At 41.3% G+C, this 22,482-nt stretch overlaps 1 protein-coding gene across 3 annotated transcripts; it reads right to left on the bottom strand.

Annotated features, from left to right (window-relative positions):
* Positions 1-679: 679 nt before the first annotated feature.
* LOC148123473 (leukocyte-associated immunoglobulin-like receptor 1) lies at positions 680-17,807 on the bottom strand. Of its 3 annotated transcripts, XM_087909882.1 has the most exons (5): positions 17,682-17,807; positions 14,248-14,323; positions 8,347-8,382; positions 4,818-5,147; positions 680-1,001 (listed from the first exon to the last, which is right to left on the bottom strand). In XM_087909882.1, the coding sequence occupies exons 2-5, from the start codon at positions 14,279-14,281 to the stop codon at positions 892-894; spliced, it is 510 nt and encodes a 169-aa protein (XP_087766008.1). In that variant the 5' UTR covers positions 14,282-14,323; positions 17,682-17,807; the 3' UTR covers positions 680-891. The 3 variants fall into 3 exon arrangements, with proteins under 3 accessions (XP_087766008.1, XP_087766009.1, XP_087766011.1); XM_087909883.1 differs by lacking the exon at positions 8,347-8,382 and having other exon boundaries at positions 17,682-17,806; XM_087909885.1 differs by lacking the exons at positions 8,347-8,382; positions 17,682-17,807 and having other exon boundaries at positions 14,248-14,338.
* Between the last annotated feature and the right edge of the window lie 4,675 nt (positions 17,808-22,482).

Raw genomic sequence — 22,482 nt, 5'->3', positions numbered from 1 at the left:
AATCTGCCCAGGAGACCTCCTCTTTTCACCCTTCCCAGGGAAATTCACACATCCACCTTGGGGCTTCCCTGTTACCTAATCTCTCTGGGTCTGTAGTTTGTAGCAAGGATATCCTTTACTATACAGCTACTATCCACTTATGAGTGAGTACATACCATGTTTATGTTTATGAGTCTGGTTTTTCTCACTCAGGATGATATTTTTCTAGTTTTATCCATTTGCCTTAAAATTTCCTGGTGCCAATGTTTTTAAAAGCTGGGTAATCCTCCATCATGTAAATGTACCACATTTTCTTTATTCACTCATATGTTGAGAGACATTTAAACTGTTTCTAGGTACTGGGTATTAGAAATAAAGCTTCTATGAACATATTTGGGCCAGTGTCCTTGTGGTGTGATTGAGCATCCTTTGGGTATATGTCCAAGAATGATATAGCTATATCCTGAAGTATATTTATTCCCAATTATTCTGAGAAACTGCCACATTGATTTCCAAAGTGGTTGTACAAGTTTGCACTCCCACAAGCAATGGAGGAGTCAAACCCACAGTTTTTAAAAAGTAAAATCCATATATAACATGAAACTCACTTTATCTTTAAGGACCAACATAGGCAGGAGGTTAATGGATGGAAAAAGAGCTAGAGGGCAAGAAAGACCCAGGAAGAAAGTGCAGAGAGGTACCTGACTATAAAACCATGTTTAATTAAATCATCAAGACAAATGTTTGACTCTAAATAAAGAATAGCATGTGTCATCAGAATTGGAGACTAGTTTTTGACAACGGAGTCTAGATCCATGGAGCTCATAGGCCAATATGGTTTTCTTGGACACAAAGATGAAACTCAGTCCTGTTGGTTGTGTCGTCCTGGGTTCTGGAGCTACCCATAGACTTTTATTGGTTGTACAAAGCTTCCCCAATGATTGCCCCCAGGACAAGAAAGACCATGCCAGCCAGGGCCATGCGGACACCATTCCACATCTTGTAACTCTGGAGGGTCGGGACTGAAAAGGAAAACACAAGAGTGAGTAGTCATTCTCTGGTAAATGGTACCCAGCCTAGAAATCCTGAAATAGTAGTTATTGATACATTTTGGGGTTAGAAGCCATCATCACAGATGTCCCTTACCTGTGGGAGAACTGATTCTAAAAGAAAGCAGTCAATTTAACAATGTCTACCATGACTCAGAAGAAAGGGATGAAGAAGTGTGAAGCTTCTTCTTCCATTTGGGCTGATCTTAACAAACTGGCCCTCCAAGCTTCCCACTTCTTTAACCAAAGATAGAGGTTGTAACCTTCAAATATCCCTATTATGAGCTGGGAGCCATTGTCTGGAGACCCAAATGTACTGAGACTCTACTGGGCATGTGCTGATGGGAAGAGCTTTTGAACTGCCCAGTTTGAAAACACCAAGATAGACCTGATACAATGACTTCTTCTCTTTTACAATCATGCTGCACCTCCTGTGGTCCATTTATGGCACAGAACAAGAGCTCAGTGTATACAGTGGAGTAACTTTGTAGTCTCACCACAAATCACTTTTTCACCCATCAATTCCTCCTTTTTCTTGTCTGAGAGACTTTGTCTGCTTTCTCCCTGTGGACCTCATGTCCAAGAAGCCTAAGGTCTCAGGGTTGTCACTAAGATATGAGGTCTTCTTTTACTGGATCTCCGGGGTCTTTTACTGGGTCTCTATCCAATGGTCTTCTGTCCCTTTTTTCTCATTTTCCTCAAACCTGGAGATATTTTTCAGTGTGTGCACTTTCACTTTGTCCCAGAGGTACAGGGATCTGTGAGCATCTGCTTCTGCCTATGTAGGCAGATGACATCTCTCATTCAAGGAGCCCAGTGGTTCTATATGCTTCTGGAGAATTGGGAAGTGGGGCTTCAGTTGACTGCTTCTATTCCCTGCCTACCCTAACCACACCAAGGTGCTCTAGCCTAGCGTCACCTACAGAGGGCACTACAATGAGGATGCCAAGAATGTCCTCTCTTGACTTGGGAGTTACCTGTAATTGGTCCATGTGTCAAGTGGCTAGAGGTTGGAGAAGAAAAGGTCAAAATGAATTATGCTTCAATTTTATAACCCACCATGGCTCTCTACTCATTCCCTCTGCTTCCTTATCTCCTTGCCTCCTTACCTTTCTCTTTTCTTACCTCCCTTCCTTCATCTCTCCATCAGTCCCTCCCTACTTCTCTCAAAAAATGGAACTGTTCTCCTTAAATGCAATTTCTGTTCTGCCTTCCCAGAAGCCTTGCTACTTGCACTGGCAGAATCAGTCTTCCTCATCAACTTAGACCATGTAACACACAAAAAAAGAGAAGAGGTGGAGGGGAGAGGGGAAAAGAACTTGAGGGAATGGGATAGTCAAGATGGGGGGGGGGACAGAGACAGCAAGGAAAGAGATATCTCAATTGAGGGACCCAATATGGGGCTAACAAGAAACTTGGCACAGAGAAATTCCTAGGAATCATCACAAGGATGACCCCAGTTAAGACCCTAAGCCACAGTGAAGAAGATGCCCAAACTAGCCCTGCCCTGTAGTCAGATTGATGAGTATCTTAATTTCACCATAAGTGATGAGGTAGAAGCAGAGGCAGAGACCCACATCAGAGCACTGGGCTGAGCTCCCAAAGTCCAGTCCAAGTGTGCAACTGGGGTGAGAATATGAGCAAAGAGGTCAAGACCATGATGGGGATACCCACTGAGACATCCTACCAGAGCTAATGGGTGCTCACCAACATCAGTTGGACAGGGAAGGATGGATCCTTCTAACTAGGACCAACTAGGCCTTCTAAATATGGGTGACAGTTGTATGGCTGAGTCAGACTCCGAGGTCACTTTCTGTAAGACCAGAATTTATCCCTACTACTTATTCTGACTTTTTGGAACCAATTTCCTTTGAATGAACACCTTGCTCAGTCCAAATATGGCAGGGAGGGTCTTGGTCCTTACTCAAAGCAATGTGCCTTACAGTCTCTGAGAAGTGGATGGGGGAGAAGTTGGGGAAAGGTGGAGAGAATGGAGTGAGAACGGGGATTGGTATGTAAAATGAAAAAAAGATTGTTTTCGTTTTAAAGATAAAATTAAATTAAAAAAAGAAATTTTAAAAATGTAATGAGGCTCAAACCACAAGAAGGCAGCATAGACTCGTGGGAAACTGAGGTCTGGGGTGTCAATGCTGGAACTGCTTCTCTCCTGGAGTCTTGAGATCTTGATATCCTTAACCAAGAAGGTTAATTTTCTCCATATTTAAAATAGTAGGGTTGCTGGATATGGTAGGGCTATGCCTTTAATCACAGAACTCAGTAGGCAAAGGCAGAAGGAGTTCTTTGAGTTCAAGGCCAGCCTGGTTTATGTAATAAGTTTCAGGATATCCAGGGTTATATAGAGAGCTCCTATCTCAAAATAAAACAACTACAAAAAACAAAAGAAGGAAGGAAAGAAAGAAGAAAATAAGGAAGAAAGAAAGAAAGGAGGGAAGGAAAGAAGGAAGGAAGGAAGGAAGGAAGGAAGGAAGGAAGGAAGAAAGGAAGGAAGGGAGGAAAGAAAAAAATATTATTAATGACACCTTGATGGCTGTCTCCAAAATCAGAACATCAACCCAGCATATAACCTGTAATAAACTACAACACCAGCAATGAGACAGGGTGAAGGACTGGGAGCTGATGAGGAGAGCTATGTAGGCCCCTTCTCCATCCTAAGTATTGATACAAATGGGGTGATTGGCTCCATCACTCAGCCACAGACCATGAGAAAGACCTGAAATGACAGAACAGGGAAAACAGAAAACATGGCAGAGCCCCTCCTAAATCATCCTGTTGAATACTGGTCCTTCCTTCTGTTCCTCCCTCCCTCACTCTGCTTGGCCTCACAGAATGAGCACTGAGCAGCTCCTAGGAAGATGTGGGAAGACATGGTCATGGACTAGAACTTTCTGTACCCTGATTCCAGAATTTTGGGGCCCAGCCTCACACAGGCTATTCCATGTGAAAGAACCCACAAAAGAATAATTCAGGCCTGTTCACCAACCCTCTCTGGACCACATTACCTGCCTAGTGAGATGGTACCACTCCAGAAGAGATATATTTCTGCAGTCACCACAGGCTCGAACTCAGGGGGAAACCAGGATAAATCACCATGCCCAGCAAAAAAACATGCATCACCTTGAGAGGAATCTACTCCCACCATTGATGGAGATTAGTCAGTAATCAGTGATCAGGAGCAACTCAGTGGTCTACAGTCATTTATGGTGTCTGGTAAGACTAAAGCTCCTGAAATCTGGGTTTTAAGGGTAGACGAGATCTGTGCTGAAGGAGGTGGGAAGGGGGAGCATTAAGATTAGGAGACAGCAGGGGAAGTTGAGGTGTAACAAGACGGCCGGCTTATTGAGGTATCTGCTCCTGCCCGGTACCTCACAGCCGGCAAGTCCCAGAGAGAATCAACCACACAGAGATCTCTATAAGTTATAAAACTGATTGGCCCATTAGGTCAGGCTACTTATTAGCTCTTATAACTTATGTTACCCCATTATCCTTATCTACGTGAGCACATGGCTCAGTACCTTTTCCAGCGGGGCAGCTTACATCTTTCCTCTCCGGTGGTCTGGGCAGAACTGCCCGAGGGAGCTTCCTGTTTTCTAGAATACTCCCAGTCTTTTTGCTCCACCCCTACTTCCTGTCTGGCTTTCCCGCCTATACTACCTGCCTGGCCAATCAGCGTTTTATTAAAATATGATTGACAGAATACAGACAATTCTCCCACACCATTGAGGCAGAGGAGAGAAGTTAGGGTTAGAGTCCAGAGACCTAGAAACAAACCTGAGGTCACTCCTGGGACTGGGTCAGACGTGTGGGGGACATCTTCACTGGTCACTTTCAGCTCCAGAGGCTCACTGTGTGGGGACCACATAGACCCTTTTTGATAGAGACACTGATAAGATCCAGCAGTGTCTTCATTTACTGGGCCAAGCTCGAATATAGCCTGTTTTGTAGTAGGAAAATCATTCTTCTTACTCATTATCTCTGTGCCTTGCTTCTCCAGGCGGAGTATATCATATTCACTATGACTTATGCACACAAATTTTACAGAATGTCCTTGGGGAATCACAAGACCAGGATCAGCCAAAATGGAAGGTCTCAGCAGAGATTCTAGGAGAGAAAGAGAAAGCAGGAATCTCACTGAACATGGTGAGGAATTTGTCATAACATAAAACCAACTGAGACACACCATTTTGTACTCTTACCAAATTCTCCATGATCTAAGTAAAGCTTTATAACATCCCCACTTTCTGCATGCATATGAATGCCCACCACATGACATTAAAACCTAAGTCTGAGCATGTGGTGGGTCTAGCAATGATTCATCAAAAGAAATCTCAGAACATCACAGACTGGACTTGTCTGCTACAGAGCCCACTGCCTCCCTGAGAACTGCCTTATTCCAGGGACCTGTGTTTTTTCTGCCTTTATCTCCACCTTCTTTCCAGAGTAATATTGGGGTTTTAAAATCTCACCTGCTTCAAACTGTCTGAATGTAAGGGCATCCCCATAAAATCACAGATAATTATACTTATGTCAAGAGACAAATTTGAAACGCTCACACTTACCATGTTTAAGGTGATGTTTTGTACCTTGTGGGACAGCTGGATCAAATTAATCATTATAGATAAACTCACAAACTTACTTTTTTTGTGATGAATTTATGAACACATAGTTGCTAACCATGCTGCATAATTGACTTCCTGCCCTTATCTATGTGTAATGAGATTTTGTGCCCTTAGACAAACAGTTCCTAATCCTATCTCCTTTCTTCACTTATTCTTCATATGTTTATAATATCTTATTCATCTCCTAGGGATGCCTTCTGTGCTTCTATGATTTCACACATACAACAAACACAATCTCTTCCATTTGAAGGCAAATTGTGGGAGAGAATGCCGATTTGAGAGAATAATTGTCTGAGAAGGTGGCAGAAAGATCATGATGAATGTAAGGAGTGAGCATAGGAATCTCAAGAGACAGGTGAGATCAGAGGTGTATTCCCCGAGGTGACACAAAAGAGATACTTGCATTGAAATCTGAGAGACAGAAGAAAACTCCCTGCATCTAGTAGACAGGAACATGTGTAGGTACCAAGGTCTTTCCCCTTTTCTTCCTTGGCGATTCGCAGGGCCGTGTTACCTCCGGCTCCCTGGAGATTCTGCACTAGCATTGGCTTGAGAGTATAGTTTACAAAGAACCTGGCTCTCTTTGTTATGGTGATTCCATCTGTAAACAAAGTACTAGCAGTGGGCCCCATATGCCTGCCCTTCCCAGCTGATTCTGCCTGAGGCGCCAGGGCCTGTAATCTCCTTCTCCTGCTCCTGATGGGAGGAGGCCTTGCCCTTTTGATCCCCCTTGCCCACTGGTATAAATACCCGACTTGTGTTTAATAAAGTGGCCATTTACTCTTTGGTAAGTGAGCAAGGTCTCTTTTGTGTGTGTCTATTTTAACCCTCAGGACAATCGTCCATTCTCGCGGGCCCGAGTTCGGGAAAGCGCGCGCCTGGATCGGGTGTGGATATCCACAGAAAAGGCGGGTCCTTACAAACATGGAGAATCAAACATTGACCAAACTGTGTAAATTGCTACTCAGAGGCCACAGACCCTGTGATTCAGGAATAGTTCAAAAGTTCAAGGAGTTCAAGTGGGATATGACAAGGATAGTTAATACATAACCTTATGTCTATCAGTGTCCCTGAGACTAAATTTAAATGCTGTTTGTAAAGGGAAATATATGTGTGGGAAAAATCTCATGCTAATTGGCTTGATCTGGTCATTCTCCAGTACCAATTTATTTCAAAATTCAAAGTCAGACATTGTAAACATATGAAATTTTTGTCATTTTAAAAATTAAATTAAAATTCATCCTATAAGACAGCCTGGAGTTAGTGGGTGTTTAATGAAAATGGAAGAATGTTGACGAACCTAGAGACAACTGAGCCTGATAGCAAAGGGGGATCAGAATGTAACTGGAGTAAGTCGGAGTCACCAACTCTGAAAAACACTGTGGTCTGGTAAAATAAGCTATGGAGCCCAAGCCGCATGCTACCCACAGACACAGCCTGACTTGCTCATCCAGTATTCTAGCCTCTGACTAGGAAACATGGCTGTCAACCCTCGTCAAAGAAGTTAGCAGACAATTATGCAGAAAGGAAGAAAGACTTGAGGCTGGGTATGGTGTTGCATGCATTTAATACCAACACTTGGAAGGCAGAAGTGGGCATATCTCTGTGTGTTCTATGCCAGCCTGGTCTACAGACAGAGTGAGTTCCAGGCCAGTCATGGATACCTAGTGAGAATCTGTCTTGAAACAAACAAACTAATTAAATTAAAGAGCAGACTTACAAATTTAGTGGAAGGAACCAACAAGACCTGGCGACACATTATATATAGGAAGATGAAGAGGTAAGATCAAGTATGAATTCTCATGTTCTGCCTTTGAGTACTGTCAATGCCTTGCCAAGGGGATCCTAAGAGAGATCTGGGTTATGGGGAGAAATATCTCAGCTGTAGGCTTGGTGATGCTGAATGAAATTGTCTTTGCAAACAGCTTGTCATAGAGATATCTCATCCCCACGTTCTTCACATCATGATTCCAAGCAGAGAAGAGATAGAATCTAAGCTACTGTCAGTCATTAGATGAATAGATAAAGAAAATGGGGTGCCAAACATATTAGAATAGTGGTCTTCCTTCAGAAAAGAAATGATGCTGTTGATGGCAACTAGAATGAATTTGGGGGTGTAAAATGAAATAAGCCAATCACAGAATGACAAGTACCACAGACTCTCACTTATAAATGGAATACAAAGGCATTCACCTCAGAGATAAACAGTATAAAAGAAGAATGGCTGGTTACCTGAGGCTAGGGATAGGGTAGATAGAGACAGAGAAGATACTCATCAAAGATATGAAATTCCATTTAGGCAGGAGAAATGCATTTCTTAAGGCAGACCAAGTATGAGAGTTTCTTTAAAATTTCCTATAATGGTAGATATATAACGTTCTCACAATAAAAAACTGATGATTAACAAAGGCAATGGACTTGAAACTTAACCTAACTTAGTCATAATATAATATAAACACACATCAAAACAGCAGGTTGCATCCCATGAATATATACCATTGTTATTTGTCGATTAAAAACACTTTTAACCAAGAACACAAAGGAAGACAGGTGGCAAAAGGGAGAGGTGAAGTCTGCATATTTGGGAGTGTTTATGATTACAGGGGATATTCAAGGATCTCTCTCCAGGTCTCCCAGGTGCACATGATCCTCTCCAAAGCCAAACTGAAGACATGACTCACCTTGCTGAGTATTAACTGTCCATCCCAGGCACAGCACTAAAAGAGAAAACTCATTAAGAAAGATCTTCACCACATGGCTTGTTTAGCAATGAGAATCTAGGAAGGACTAGATATTGGTGAGAACATCCAGCCTTTCATGATTACTCAGTCATTTCATTTCCATATTAATATGATGTGGGATTACATCACATTATGCTGTGAATATCATTGGTTAATAAAGAAACGAACCTCATGGTAAAATATAAAATAATAGAGATGGTTTAATTTAATATGTAAGAGCTTGCTAGGAATATGATATAATGATTGGCCAAGCCATAATTTAATTAATACAGTTTCTATGTGGTCATTTCAGGAATCTGGGTGGCTGAAAAATGAACAAGCAGCCTCCTATAACAAATTGGCACACCAACATGATCGAATATGTACACATAAAACCTGGGAAAGCTTAAAAATGACCCATACACACACACAAAACAAAGTTTCATGCAACTTCTTGATCTGTTTGCTAAAAGCAAGCAGAGGCACGATTCCTTTAAGAGAGGTCCTCCTGACTCAGCAGTAGCAAAAAAACCCTTCAGTTTCAAAACAGCAGTTACCTGGTTCACCAGCACAAATGGCTCCGACTCTTTCAGGAGGTCCAGCTATGAAGCATTTCAATGTGGGCTGTGAGCAGAGTGCTACAACTTGCTTAATGGTAACATAGACCTGCCGTGTGCCTAAAAATGGGGCTATGAGTATGGCTGTCAGAGGCAGCAAACATGTCTCCACCATGTTGGTCTGGGCAGAGAAAGCAGGCAGGGCCATATTGGCCCTAGTCACACCCACTTAGCATTTCAGAAAGCAGTTCTGGTCAGAAAATAATTACAAATATACAATAAAGACAGTTTAAGTTGAAAAAGACCTCTAAATGGGTCACATTGTGTTTTAAAATGTATGTAGGCTTGGGAAAAAGAAGAAAAAGTATATACAGAGTTATAAAAAAGTAAATTTTTTTAAAAAAATAAAGCAAAGTCTTTAAAGAGACAGAACAAACTTGTCAAAAAAGTAATAGAATGAGAAAAATGAGCCATATAAAGATGGAATACACACAGAAGTCTGGATTATGTATATTATTGTTTTTTCTTTAAATTTTTTTGACTGTGAATCAGCTATGTCCAGAGAGATATTTCATTGTTTGGACTGCTAAAATAAGCTAACATATATTTTAAAGGTATCCTGACATCAGAATTTGGGTCTAAAGATTTGTTGCTTTGAAAAAGAGGTTCTGCTTTTGTTTTCATAGAAAGTAAGAACCTGTGAATCAATTCCAGCCTAATGTGTTTTAATGGACCAAGTGCCCCTGAAAAGTTGTCATAAACACCCCCAAAATACTTCACCCAACAAAAAGCAGGAAACAGTTTGGAGAAAACTATGCCCAAATTCCTGAATATTGTTTATAAATATTGGTTTACATTTAAAGGGGGATATGCTATAGGTACAAATAATTTCTTTGGCATAGATATTGATATATTGATAAAAATTTAAGGTCAATTTTGTTATATGCATATTTATGCTCTGTATTGTGTTTGTACAGCTCATTTTAAAATGTAATGTATAATTAACAAGCATAGGTTAATAGAGGGTCATCTATAATAATCAAGTTTATAAACATGTTAGCTAGGTTTTCTAGATGTACAGAGATATATTTCAGATAGACAGGTATTCTTCAACCACTTCAAAGAGCTACAGAATATGGCATTTGAAATGTTTTAATAACTTAGGACTTTTCATGACAATGAGACATATCTGCTCCTGGCAGCACCAATTACTTCAAGAGGATGATGGGCATCAAAGAAGTTCCTTATGGAGTTGGTTATCCATTTGGGCAAGAAACTGCTTTTGCCTGGACTGATTGTTGTTGCACTGTATTTACTGGGCATGCAGGACCCACAGCAAAATGACTGCTGAACTTGCCTAAAGGTGAGATTGTCTTTTGGGCTTTCTGTTTTATAAAACAGTCTACAAGACATTCTGCAGGACACAGAAGAAAGGGATTGACAAACTGCCAATATAGACAGAACTATCTTTGAAATTTCCTGCTTCATGGAAAAGTCTGCTAGACACTATGGGCCTGTAGACTGAAGATGGATGCCCCAATGATACAGAAGAACTTTGAGTGACTGTCCAGGCAGCAAGATGTCTTTGTCAATTCTAGAGTTTTAGAAGTTGCTTACAATGCACTTCATATTATACTTCTGTTGTCTTTGATGGAGTTGAAGAATAGATAGTTATTATTATAGCTTTCCTTGGTTATTATAAATGATAAAGTAGATATAAATATAATCTTGCTTGATACCCATTTTGTACACGTAATTTTACTATGTTAAAATTAAAACCTTCCATTTTATTTAAACAAAACAGGAGAAGTGATGTGGAATTCCCCTCTGTATGCTGTGAATACCATTGGTTAATAAAGAAACTATTTTGGGCCTGTACAGGGCAGAATAGAGGAAGGTGGGGGAAACTAAACTTATTGTTGGGAGAAAGAAGGCAGAGACAGGAGATGTCATGTAGCCACCAGAAGGGAAAGACATGAGTTGCTAGCTGGAACCTTGCTGGTAGGCTATGAGCCTCATGGTAAAATAAAAAATAATAGAAATGGGTTAATTTAATATGTAAGAGCTTGCTAGGAATATGCTGTAGTGATTGACCAAGCAGTGATTTAATTAATATAGGTTCTGTGTGGTTATTTCAAGAGTCTGAGCAGCCGGGAAATGAACAAGCAGCCTCCTACAACATTAATGTCAGAGTATAGTCCTCTTTCTTCTTGTGAAAGAACTCTTAAGATATCCCCAAGGTGGAGAAAGAGACTTAACATCCCAGCTACTCAACTGAGTGACATAGTCAAGTATTAATTGGACTACAAAGTGAGTTCAAAGTCAGCCTGAAAATCTTAGTGAGGCCGTGTCTCAAAACCAAAAGTAAAATGGGGTTAGTTCAGAGCCTTGCCCAGTTGTTTACTTCCTCTGGCAAAAGACAGTAGCAAATTCAGAGACCCACAGTCAAACACTAGATGGAGCTCAGAGAACCCCAAAGAGAAGAAGGATTGCAGGAGCTTGAAGGGTTGAGGACACCAAGAGAACATGGCCCACAGAATCAACTAAGAAGGGCTCATAGGGCCTCACAGAGACTGAAGCCAAAGTCTCAGAACCTGTACGGGTCTGCCTAGGCCCTCTGTATATATATTACAGTTGCTTATCTTGGGGTTTTTGTGGAACTCCTAACAGTAGGAGCTGATGTGCCTCTGACTCTTTTGCCTGCCTTTAGGACTCTTTACTCCTACTTGGTTGTCTTTTCAAGCCTTGATATGAGAGTTTGCTCCTAGTCTTATTGCATCTTGTCATGCCATATTCAGTTGATATCCCTGTGAGAACTGTTCTTTTCTGAAGGGACACTGGAGGAGCAGAGGATCTGGGGAAGACGTGGTAGGTGGGAGAACTGGGAGCGATGGAAGGAGGAAACTTCTGTCAGGATGTACTGTATGAGAGACCCAGAAATAAAATGAAAAAAAAGATGTGAAAAAGGTAAAATGAGGGCTGGGATGTGTGGGAGAAAGGTTCATAAGGTCCCCACTCTTAGCTGAGGAGCTATTGAAAGTTGGTGGCTTCTGGGGAAGGAAGAGACAATTTTTTTTTCTAAGGGTGTGACCAGGGTCCAGCAGATAGCTCCATGCCCTTGAGTATAAGAGCAGCACAAATGATATTCACTGGATTATTGTTCGTAAAAAGGAGACACAAAGGAGAGGGAGAGGGAATTGGCGTGGTATTACAGGCAAGAAAGGGGATGAATATGATCAAAGCATATTGCATACACCTATGAAATTCTCAAAAAGATATTTTAAATATATGTAATAGCAAAAATATATTCCTCATTGTGCCCATGGATAAATGCATCCCGCACCCCTCATCTGAGAAGCTTTTATTTGCAATTGATATAGATTAACAGGGCGACACATAACTGACCAAGGGGTTGAGACTAAGTTTCCAGAATGCTCAACCTTAAAGGGAACATGCACACCATACATCTCCTCCTCCCAAGACTCAGAAGTCGTTTAGGAAGATGTGGTAGAAAAATCATAAAAGCCAGAAGTGGTAGATGACTTCAGGGACTACAGGGTGTCCAAAACAGAGGGCAGCTGCACATACTAACTCATAGCATGCACAAGACCTGTGTAAAACCAAGTCAGACAAAATCGCAGAACTGAAAGGAAATTTAGGCAAATTCTCCCTGTTTTATCCTTGGAGCTAATGGGAATTGCTGGCTGCTGGGAGAGGGAGACTCAGTTTTGTTTAGGAGTGTAGCCCCTGGAATCCGATATAGTGGAACACACCATTAGCATTTGAGAGGCAGAGGCAGGTGAATCTCTGTAAGTTCCTGATTTAGGGTGGTCTCCATAGTGAGTTCTAGAACAGCCAGAACTACACAGTAAGACAGTGTCTCTAAAAAAATCAAAATATAATGAAGAAGTGCAGTCCCTTTTAAGTCAACCATGCTCCAGTGTTAGACCATGAATTCAAGAATATTCGGGTAGCACAAATTGGTAGTAAAGGTTTTTTTTTTTTAAGAAAAAAGGAGGGGCTGTAAAAATGGCTCAGTAGTTAAGAGCATTGCCTGCTTTTCCAAAGGTCCTGAGTTTAATTCCCAGCGACCACATGGTGGCTAACAACCATCTGTAATGAGGTCTGGTGCCCTCTTCTGCCGAGCAGAAATACACACAGACAGAAAATTGTATACATAATAAATAAAAAAGAGGTTTTTTTAAAAAAAGGGGGGGAGGTGGAAATTTTTAACAAATAAAAAAAGTAAAAAAAAAAAATGAAAACCAAGACAAACACCAAAGACACAGGACGCTGACTGGAGATGGAAACGTTTTCCTTTGCTGCTCCTGGGTTTGTGGCACTCGTGGTGAGAAACTGTGACAGACTGTCACAACTTACACACATATGAGGGTAATGAGTTGATCAACTCTATCCATTACATTTCTTTGTTGTCTTTATATGATTTTCATAAAAGTGTTCCTTCCCACAGGTTATGGGGACAGACTTCAGTGGCTCAGTGCTTGTTTGTCATATAGTAGGTCCTTGGTTTTGTCCCTAGTACCACAAATAGAGCTTTTGGACTTACTAAAAAGATGTGGTAGATCGGGCCTGATATGTGTCATCACCATTTGCTGTACACACAAAGAGTGAGAGCCACTTTCAGAAAAAGAGGATTTCCCATTTTCTTTGACTTCATGTCACAAGTTATCTCTCCACAGACAGACAGACTGTAAATCAAAAAAAAATGGCCTTGAAAGTTACTTTCCTTCTTGAGAAACAACTGAGTTTTTAATCATTTAAAACAAAAGAGGTACACAAAGTTAAGTGGGTAGGGAAGAGGGGTCAATCTTGGAAGAGTTCAGTATGAGTCAAGTAAAGAACTCTCAGGAACTCTCAAAGAACTAATAAAAGTTTCTTAAGAATAAAAGAATTTCTGAACAAGGGTACTCAATAGTGTGTAATATATGTGGTCTTAAAAAACAAAAAGAATATTTGGATTTAGGAGATACAAATCTGTGGTATCATGCTTACCTAACTTATTAGGCTCTGAGCTCAACCTCCAACACTGGGGCAAAAATGTTCTCTGGTCATCTTGCCTTCCTAATAGGCCCTTTCTCACTCATTTTAAAGCTGAAGTGGGCGGCATGCCCCATCTCTGTTTCTACCAATAAGTTTGCAGTGAAAACCCCAAAGAGGGGTCAGGGTGGAGAGAGTCTCCTCCCAGGGGGCTCCAGAATCTGATTGACTGGTTTCAGGCCAGAGTGGGAAATAGACTCCCTTCCCCAAATCACCTACCCCATCCCTCCATTGTCCCAGGACTCACCGAGGGCCACCACAGTTTCAGAATGAAGTAACATGACTCAAACTTCAGCAGTCTGACTCGGTCTGGAGCTGAAACCCTGCAGTGGACACAAGAGGCAGGATGTGGGGGCTGGGGCTCATTACAAGTTTTCTCTATTAGTTTCCTCACATGAAGAGGAAGAGGTTTCTCCTCTGTGCTTTCCACTCTTTCCTTCAGTCACTGACTGTTTCAGAAGGGGTCAGATTCTAAAAAGTATAGCAGGCCTCTGAGTTCAGGTGCAATCGAATTCATTCCTCAACATATTTGTCTTGCTATAAATATGTGAGACACAGAAGTATAAGATTTACACGTCAGTCCTTATTGTAGAAATGAATTTCCCTTGATCTTTGGGAAAGGCATTTCAACATCCAAAGCTCACTTTTCCTAATGTTTAAAATGAAAACCATAAAGCCTTCCCTGAGTGTTTGATGTTATGGTCTCTGGAAGAGTCTAAACAGATACTTGACACAATGAAATATGCCCTGCTATAGATAATGGCCTTTAGTATTAAATAATATTGGGGTGTGTGTGTGTGTGTGTGTGTGTGTGTGTGTGTTTCACAGTGTGTGTAGCAGTCAGAGGACAACTTGGCAAAGTTGGTTCTTTCATTCTACTATATAGGTCCTGGGGATGGAACTCAAATTTTCAGGTTTGGAAGCAAGCATGTTTACCCACTGGGCTATCTCACTCACCCAGATGATATTTTTAAGATTTATTTTTATTTTATGTGTATTGGTGTCTCACCTGTCTATGTGTCTGTGTGAGGGTGCTCGTTCCTCTGGAATTGGAGTTGCAAACAGTTGTGAGTTATCAGGTGGATGTTGGGAATGGGACCTGGGTCCTCTGGAAGAGCAGCTATTGCTCTTAAACACTGAACCATCCCTCTAGCCTTAGATGATAGTTTTAAAAGATAACAAATGTTGCCAGGCGTAGAGAAATCGGATCTTTTTCATGCTCTTAACAGGAACCCATGGCCCCAACTGTTAAGAGACAAGCTGCCTCTGAGTGAATGAGTCAGAATCATTTTCGGGGTCTGAGGCCTTCCTTCCATGCCACTGATGGAACAAAATGTGTAAATCAGAGGGAAAAAAGCTCTTCCTCTGTGGAAATAGCATGAACATTTCACAAAATAAGAAATTAAAAATAGAACCAAAGAAAGGGGATGAAAGAAGTATGGAAGTGAGATGTCAGCATCCACGTAATCATTGCAGCACTATTCACAAGAGCTATGACGGGGAAATTGTCCAATGAATGCCTGGGAAATTGTGGTGATTTAGCTGCCCTCATGCCCCCTGACCAACAGCAGAACATCCTTGTCGTCTGTAATTGACAAAAATGTTTGTGTTCTTTCTGGCCTGAGGTTTTCCACAGATGCAGTAGAGGTATAAAAGGCATTGTTTGGGGAAAAATAAAGGCTGCTGTTCTTCCACCTGAAAAGAAGCCTCTGTGTCTCAATCCCAGCACCCCCCACCATTCTCGGCTATCCAGGCTGTGCTGCCATGGCACGTGGAGGTCCCGCCAAGAACTGGAAAGTGGGGATTTGTGAATGGGGTCACTCTTTTAGCCGGCTAAATCAAGGAGCGTATTGGGGAAGGTATTGTATTTTTTTTCATCCCCAGAGATATTCTGAGGGACATCCTCCAAAAGACTAGCAAGTATAAAGAAGAGGCAGGAGGGTGAATTGAAGGCTTCAAAAAGTAACTGAAATGCTTAAAGCAACAAGGCACGGAAGTAACAAGGAAGACAGTCAAAGATTTTGTACAGGAGGTGGTTTAAATGTTCCAGACTGGGAACAAGCCAAGTCAGATTAAAAGGAGTATGTGTTTCTTCATCCCCAGAGATGCTCTGAGGAATGCTCTCCAGAAGATTGGCCCGTAGGAAAGTAATAAAGAAGAGGCATGAATATGAATTGAGGGCCTCAAAAATACTGTGTACAGATGTATGTTATTGTGTTGATTGTGTTGTCTTTGGTGTTCTGGACTGGAGAAAGACATTTGATTATGGGAACTGCTAAGAAAGGTATTTTGACTTTAAAATATGGGCCTAAGGATTTGATGCTTTGGAAAAGAGGTTCTGCTTTTGTCTCCACAGAGGATGAGAACCAGTGGATTCATTGAAAATTTATGTGGTTTGAATCACTGAGACCCCCTGAAATGTTGATGTAAAATACCCCCAAGAATGCAGCACCCCCGCTCAGCAGGAAGTAGCCACACAGGTTGACGGTGCCCAAATTCTCTAAAAGATTGTTAAAGTGGGACCCCTTCAATGGTTCCAGAGCAGGAGCAGCGAGCCTGCTTCCCTTAGATCTGTTCCACTCCATGCAGCAGTTTGGACCCAGAGTGGGCACATTTGGGGCCAGAAGACAGCTGGAGCAGAGCTTTGATAGATGGCTACAGTGAAAGGCATGTGGCCCTGGCCCAGTCAGTTCCTGGCCTGTGGGAAACTGCAGCAGCGTCAGGAATATCAGCAAATATGGCAACAAGTGTTGGATCACAGTAGATAGGCAGAATAGAGACCTTGGAATCACCGCAGCTGTGATTGCTGTTTTTGCTATCTCTGTCCCAGACTGTGCAGATGGCTGAGACTGTGAACCAGCTAGCTGAAGAGTCAGCAATGCTTTGGACATTCAAAATGACATATTTAATTGGGCATGTTGACCTTGAACCAACAAGTGGCTCTGGTTCAGGAGCAAGTGGACTATCTTTGGACTTTTCAACAGTTTATCATGTTATGTGTGTTACTCATGGCACTGTATTGCATGCTTCTGCTACTGTTATGAGAGGGGTTTGGAATATTTTACCACCCAGTTAGTGCATGATAGATGGTTGCAGCGCTGGTCTGGCTCATTGGCGCTGTCAGTCCTGGGGATACTTGGTTTATGGCTATGTGTTTGGGTAGCCATGGACGGGCAATACTTTGTGGGCAGGATGCCACCTAAGATAGGAAATATTAGAGGGCTATTCCCCATGACAGGCAAGGTATTTCACCCAAAGTAACAAGACAGGCACCTTTTATTTTATAAAATAAAACAGAGGGAGTTGTTGTGATCTAGCTGCCCTCACTCACCCTGACCGACTGCAGAATTTCCTTGTGGTCTGTAATTGACAAGAATGTTTGTGTTCTTTCTGGCCTGAGGTTTTCCACAGAAGCAGTAGAGGTATAAAAAGCTGTGGTCGGGGCAAAATAATGGTTGCTTTTCTTCCACCTGAAAAGAAGCCTCTGTGTCTCAATCCTGGCACCCTCTCCCAGTCTCAGCTATCCAGGCTTCACTGGTGCGGCAGGAAAATATATATATGCAGTGGAATGGAGATGATAATGATGATGCTGTGAGAAAAAAATTATATGGCTGGACCTTCAAGAAACAGCTTGACCCAGTACACAACCCCAGAAGGGAAGGCACTGCATTGTTTACTCACATGAGGTCTGCTAAGTAGTCATATTCAAGCGGCACATTCTGATCCATGCTGCAGTTTCTGCACGTGGGAGGATGAGCAGAAGATTACCGTGAGTGCAAGATTCACACACTTGTGCCCATGTCTTCTGCAACAGCAAGAATCCTGGAGGAAAAGACACTTAAGAGGTGAGCTGTCTCCTTCTATCCCTTTGCCCCTGTTGAGTCTCTGTATATTAGAAGTCAGAACCCACTTGCTCAAGATGAACTCATGCACCAACTTCCATCATTGCATGGAAGCCAGGCTCTGCTGTGGGCAGATCCAGCAACCCTAGATGATATTTCCACCCTTGTATGCCACATCATTCTTTCCCAGGAGAACTTACCAGAACACACCAGGCTAAGAACCATAGGCAGCATGGTAGTGCTTCTGCTGACAGGAGGCAGTTTCCTCAATAAAACCATACAGGATTTCCTGAGAGACTCAACTCATCTGTTTCACTGGTTGACCACAGCTGAGAAAACAGATACTTGTTGGCTACTTTCATGTTGTATGTGGCTCAAAAATCATGAAGGATTTCAGAAAATTCACAAGACTCCAAGTCTTACTTTGCAGTCTTACTTTTTTACCATGACCATACTGGAACATGTCTTGACCTCAATTCAAAAACCTTCAGTATAAGGTTTTTGACTCCTTCAAAAACCTTCAAATATGGCTTTTAAATATTTTAATAATGTAGGACTTTTCATGACAGTGAGACACATATGCTTTTGGCAGCACCAATCTACTTCAAGAAGAAGATGGGCATTGAAGATACACCTTATACAGTTTATTACATGAATTGGAGATGCAGGATCCACAGAGAAATGACTGCTGAACTTGCCTAAAGGTGAGATGATCCTTTAGGGTTCCTGCTTCATGAAAGAGTCTGTGAGACACTCTGATGGATACAGAAGAAAGTGACTGGCAAGTTTCCTGTTTCATGAAAAAGTATGCTGGATACTATGGGCCTATAGGCTCAAGACGAATGTCCCAATGATACAAAAGAAAAAACGTTGGATGACTGTCCAGGCAGCGAAGTATCTCAGTCAATTCTAGAGTTTTGGAAGTTGCTTATAGTGTTCTTCCAGTTTACTTAGGTAATATTATATCCTTCTGGAGTCGATGATGGAGTTGAAGAATAGATAGTTTTCCTTAGTTATGATGAAAGATAAAGTAGCTATATATATTGTAACTGTAATTCTTGCTTGATAATTGTTTTGTTATATGTAATTTTACTATGTTAAAGTTAAAGCTTTCCTTTTTATTTAAACAGAGAAGGAGAGGTGATGAGGGAGTTCCCTCTTTGTGCTGTAATTACCATTAATGGGTAAAGAAACTGCCTTGGACTGTTGATAGGACAGAACTTAGGTAGGCAGAGAAGACAAAACTGAACGCTGGGGAAAAAAAGAGTCAGAGAAATGCCATGGATTCACTGCCAGAGATGTGATAAAACTTTGCTAGTAGGCCACACCCTTGTGGTGATACAGAGATTAATGGAGATGGGTAAATTAAGATGTAAGAGTTACCAATGAAAAGTTAGAGCTAAAGGGCCAAGCAGTGATTTAATGAAAATAGTGTTCAGTTATTTAATGAAAATAAGCACCTACCACCTGTACTGGGAGTTGATGATTAGGAATGGGGATAGGCTAGGTATTTGAAAGTGGTCACATAATGAACCTGAGCAGAGTGTTCAACTAGGATCTGCTTATCTCCTTAGAATATGAGAAGGCATTGGAGAGTATTTGCCCCAGTGGTTCTGCTACAGAGGTGGGGATGACACTGGAAGAATTTTATCTGGAGGGGTAGAAAGAAAGGTGTGAATCAGCCTTTAGTATAGATGTTATCCTGGCAGGAAAGGTCCTTGGATTAATAGGGAGTGCCTGTTGGCATTGGAGACTGGGACAAATCAATGAGTGGAGGGAGGGTAGTAAGAATGGGAAGTTCTGTAGGATTCACTGGAGATAGAAGCAGCAGGCAGAAAAGTCTGTCACAGGTGTTCTGCAGAAAAACTGGGAATGAGGCCAGGAATTGGATCTAGGAGAGCAAAAGGAGGAGAGAAGTTCTGCAGGCAGCCTACCTGATTTTCTCACAGGCATGGCTTCTGGGCTAACAGGGGTGCCTGCTATAGTTAGGGGCAGGAAGCTGGGGGAAAACATGTGGGATTCACAGGAGATGTAGGCAGAGAGTAAAGAATGCCGAAACCAGAACTCTATTGCAAAGCCAGGGATGAGGCTGAGGGATTGCATTTGGAGGAGAGTAGAGAGAGGTGAAGATCTTCAGTTGACTTGCCTGTTTCCCTGAACTGTTTAAATGGTATGTTCACGGGGATACTGTCCACTAACTTTAAATTTAGTTTCAGACAAGTTCTTAGGGCAAGAGCAGAAGACAGACATATCATTTGCCAAAATATCACAGGGATGGCCTCTAACTGGGTGGCTGTTAAAGTCCTTGCTTCCCTCTGAAACATCTCCAGCAAAATCTTTCTCTGTAGTCTTGCTTGCTTTTAGCACTGTCTTCCAGGGTTTCCACTAGGATAGCCAACTAAGCCCTGCTTACACCTTTCAACCTCTTTTCTGTTCCAAAATCATGAAATCTTCCACATTCCTCTAAAAAGGCAGCATGCTCAGGCTTGTCAAGGCAATATCCCACTCCTGGTACTGACTTCTATATAATTTACTTTTCTATTGCTATGACAAAACAACATTACTAAGGTACGTTATACAATAAGTAGTTTATTTCCATTTAAAGTTCCAGAGGATTAGTCCATGGTGGCAGAGAGAAGGCATGGTAGAAGGAAAAGAAAGTTGACAGCTTACATCTTGAATTACAAGAACAAGAGGAAGGAGTTGTTTTGTGGCAAGACTTGTCCTGGGAGATGCAGCATATATGTACACATGCTCTCAATAGAGAGTCAATGACAGACAAAAGGATGGATACCTCTAAAGTCCAATTTTGTGAACCAATGTCCTCCTCAAGAGTGAGTATGCTATTTTCACAAGACTATGGCTAAGTTGGGCATAAGGTCTGTTGATGACACTAGAGAGAATAACAGGGCCTTAACCAGCTCCAGTTCTCTTCCTCTCTAATTCCAGTACAGAGTTTCAGATATACCTCATCTCTTCCTCAGAAATAACACCCAGGTAATTGTGACTGAGGACTAAGAGCCTCAACATGGGGTTTTTGTTCCATCATGTCCATATCTACAATATCATGAAACCTTTACTCTCCTCATTCATATTTCTAGCTCTGAAGATGTGTTTGGGGAATGTGCAAACTGATGTTTCTGGGTGAGTTCCAAGCAGGATACTAAACACCTGTATTTGTGGCTCACATGGAGCTGATTTTGAGATTATGATAGGATTTTTACATGCTAGATTGTGTTATCTCTCCCAAATGCCTTGTAAATGTAACAATTGTTCTTCCACTATCCATGCAATCAACCATTTTCCCATTCACCCTCATTATATTGGTGTCAGTATCAAACATGAGATTCCTTGCTGATACCTACAAGTTCCTTCCTTGGACTCACGGATCTCACAAGGATTTAGATAGGCACTGTAAGTGTTGAGAAACCCTCTATAGCTTTCTGTAATACAAGGAGACAGAAAAAAAGAGAAGTTAACACTTACTAAATATTTAAATGAAGGCAGTCCTTGGGCTGCTACACCATGGGAAAAGGAGGAAACCCAGACATGAACAGTAACATTAACTTCAGTAATATTACTCAGTAGAGAGGAACATCAATTGTTTTGAAAAGTGAAACTTATACAGAGTATAGGGGCCCCATCTTACTCTTAAAAAATGTACATGCTATGAAGTTTCATACTTCAGGAAATAGGAAATATTAAAGTTTTTATGAGTTCTTTGAGAATTTCATACAATGTTTTTTATTTTATTCACCCCTGCCCACTCATCTTAGATACAGCTCCTTCCCTACATGATCAACTTTGTGTCCTTTTTGGTTTTGTTTTGTTTTAAAATCCAACTCCAAGCCTTGGTAGGAAAGGGATGTGAAACAAACATGCCATTTACAACTGAGCTTTCCTCAGTCTCTTATTTTCTGAACCTTACCAGTTGTGGATCTCCATGCTAACAATCATCCATTGCATAAATAATCTTCTCTGATGAGGATTTAGAGATGCATTAATCTGTTGTATAACAAAAAGTCATTAAAATTCAGCTTGTATTTGTATTCCCACCAGCAATAGAGGAGTGTTCCCCTTACCTCCCATCTTCTCCAGCATAAGCTGTCATCAGTATTTTTTATCTTAGCTATTCTGACAGGTGTAAGATGAAATTTCAAAGTTGTTTTGATTTGAATTTCTCTGTAGGTTAAGATGCTGAATATTTCCTTGACTGCCTTTCAGCTATTTGAGATTCGTCTTTTGATAGTTCTCTTGAAGTCTGTACCCATTTTTATTGGATTATTTGTTCCTTTGATGTCAAGTTTCTTGAGTTCTTTTTATATTTTACAGATTAGTGTTCTGTTCAAAGAAGAATTGGTAAAGATCTTTCCCATTCTGTAGGTTGCTGTTTTGTCTTGCACAGCCACTTTGGAAATCAGTATGGCAATTTTTCAAAAAATTAGGAAATAGTCTACTTCAAGACCCAGCAATATCACTGTTGGGTATATACCCAAAGAATGCTCAATCATACTTCAAGGACAGATGCTCAACCATGTTCATAGCAGCATTATTTGTAAGAGCCAAATCTGGAAACAACCTAGATGACCATCAACCAAATAATGAATAAAGAAAATGTGGTACATTAACACAATCGATTA

Source organism: Myodes glareolus, chromosome 1 (assembly GCF_982192425.1).
Source record: "Myodes glareolus chromosome 1, mMyoGla1.1, whole genome shotgun sequence".
NCBI lineage: Eukaryota > Metazoa > Chordata > Mammalia > Rodentia > Cricetidae > Myodes > Myodes glareolus.
The sequence above is the reverse complement of the archived record's forward strand: the minus strand, read 5'-3'. Positions and strand labels throughout refer to the sequence as shown.

Bases quoted from the DNA above. Each gene is read 5' to 3' on its own strand.
- LOC148123473 (XM_087909882.1), bottom strand. From the start codon at position 14,281: ATGTTACTTCATTCTGAAACTGTGGTGGCCCTCG. The intron at 8,383-14,247 runs GTGAGTCCTGGG...TTTCTCTTTTAG, and splicing joins TGAAACTGTGGTGGCCCTCG to TGCTGTGCCTGGGATGGACA. The intron at 5,148-8,346 runs GTGAGTCATGTC...TTTCTCTCCTAG, and splicing joins GACAGTTAATACTCAGCAAG to AATCTCTGCTGAGACCTTCC.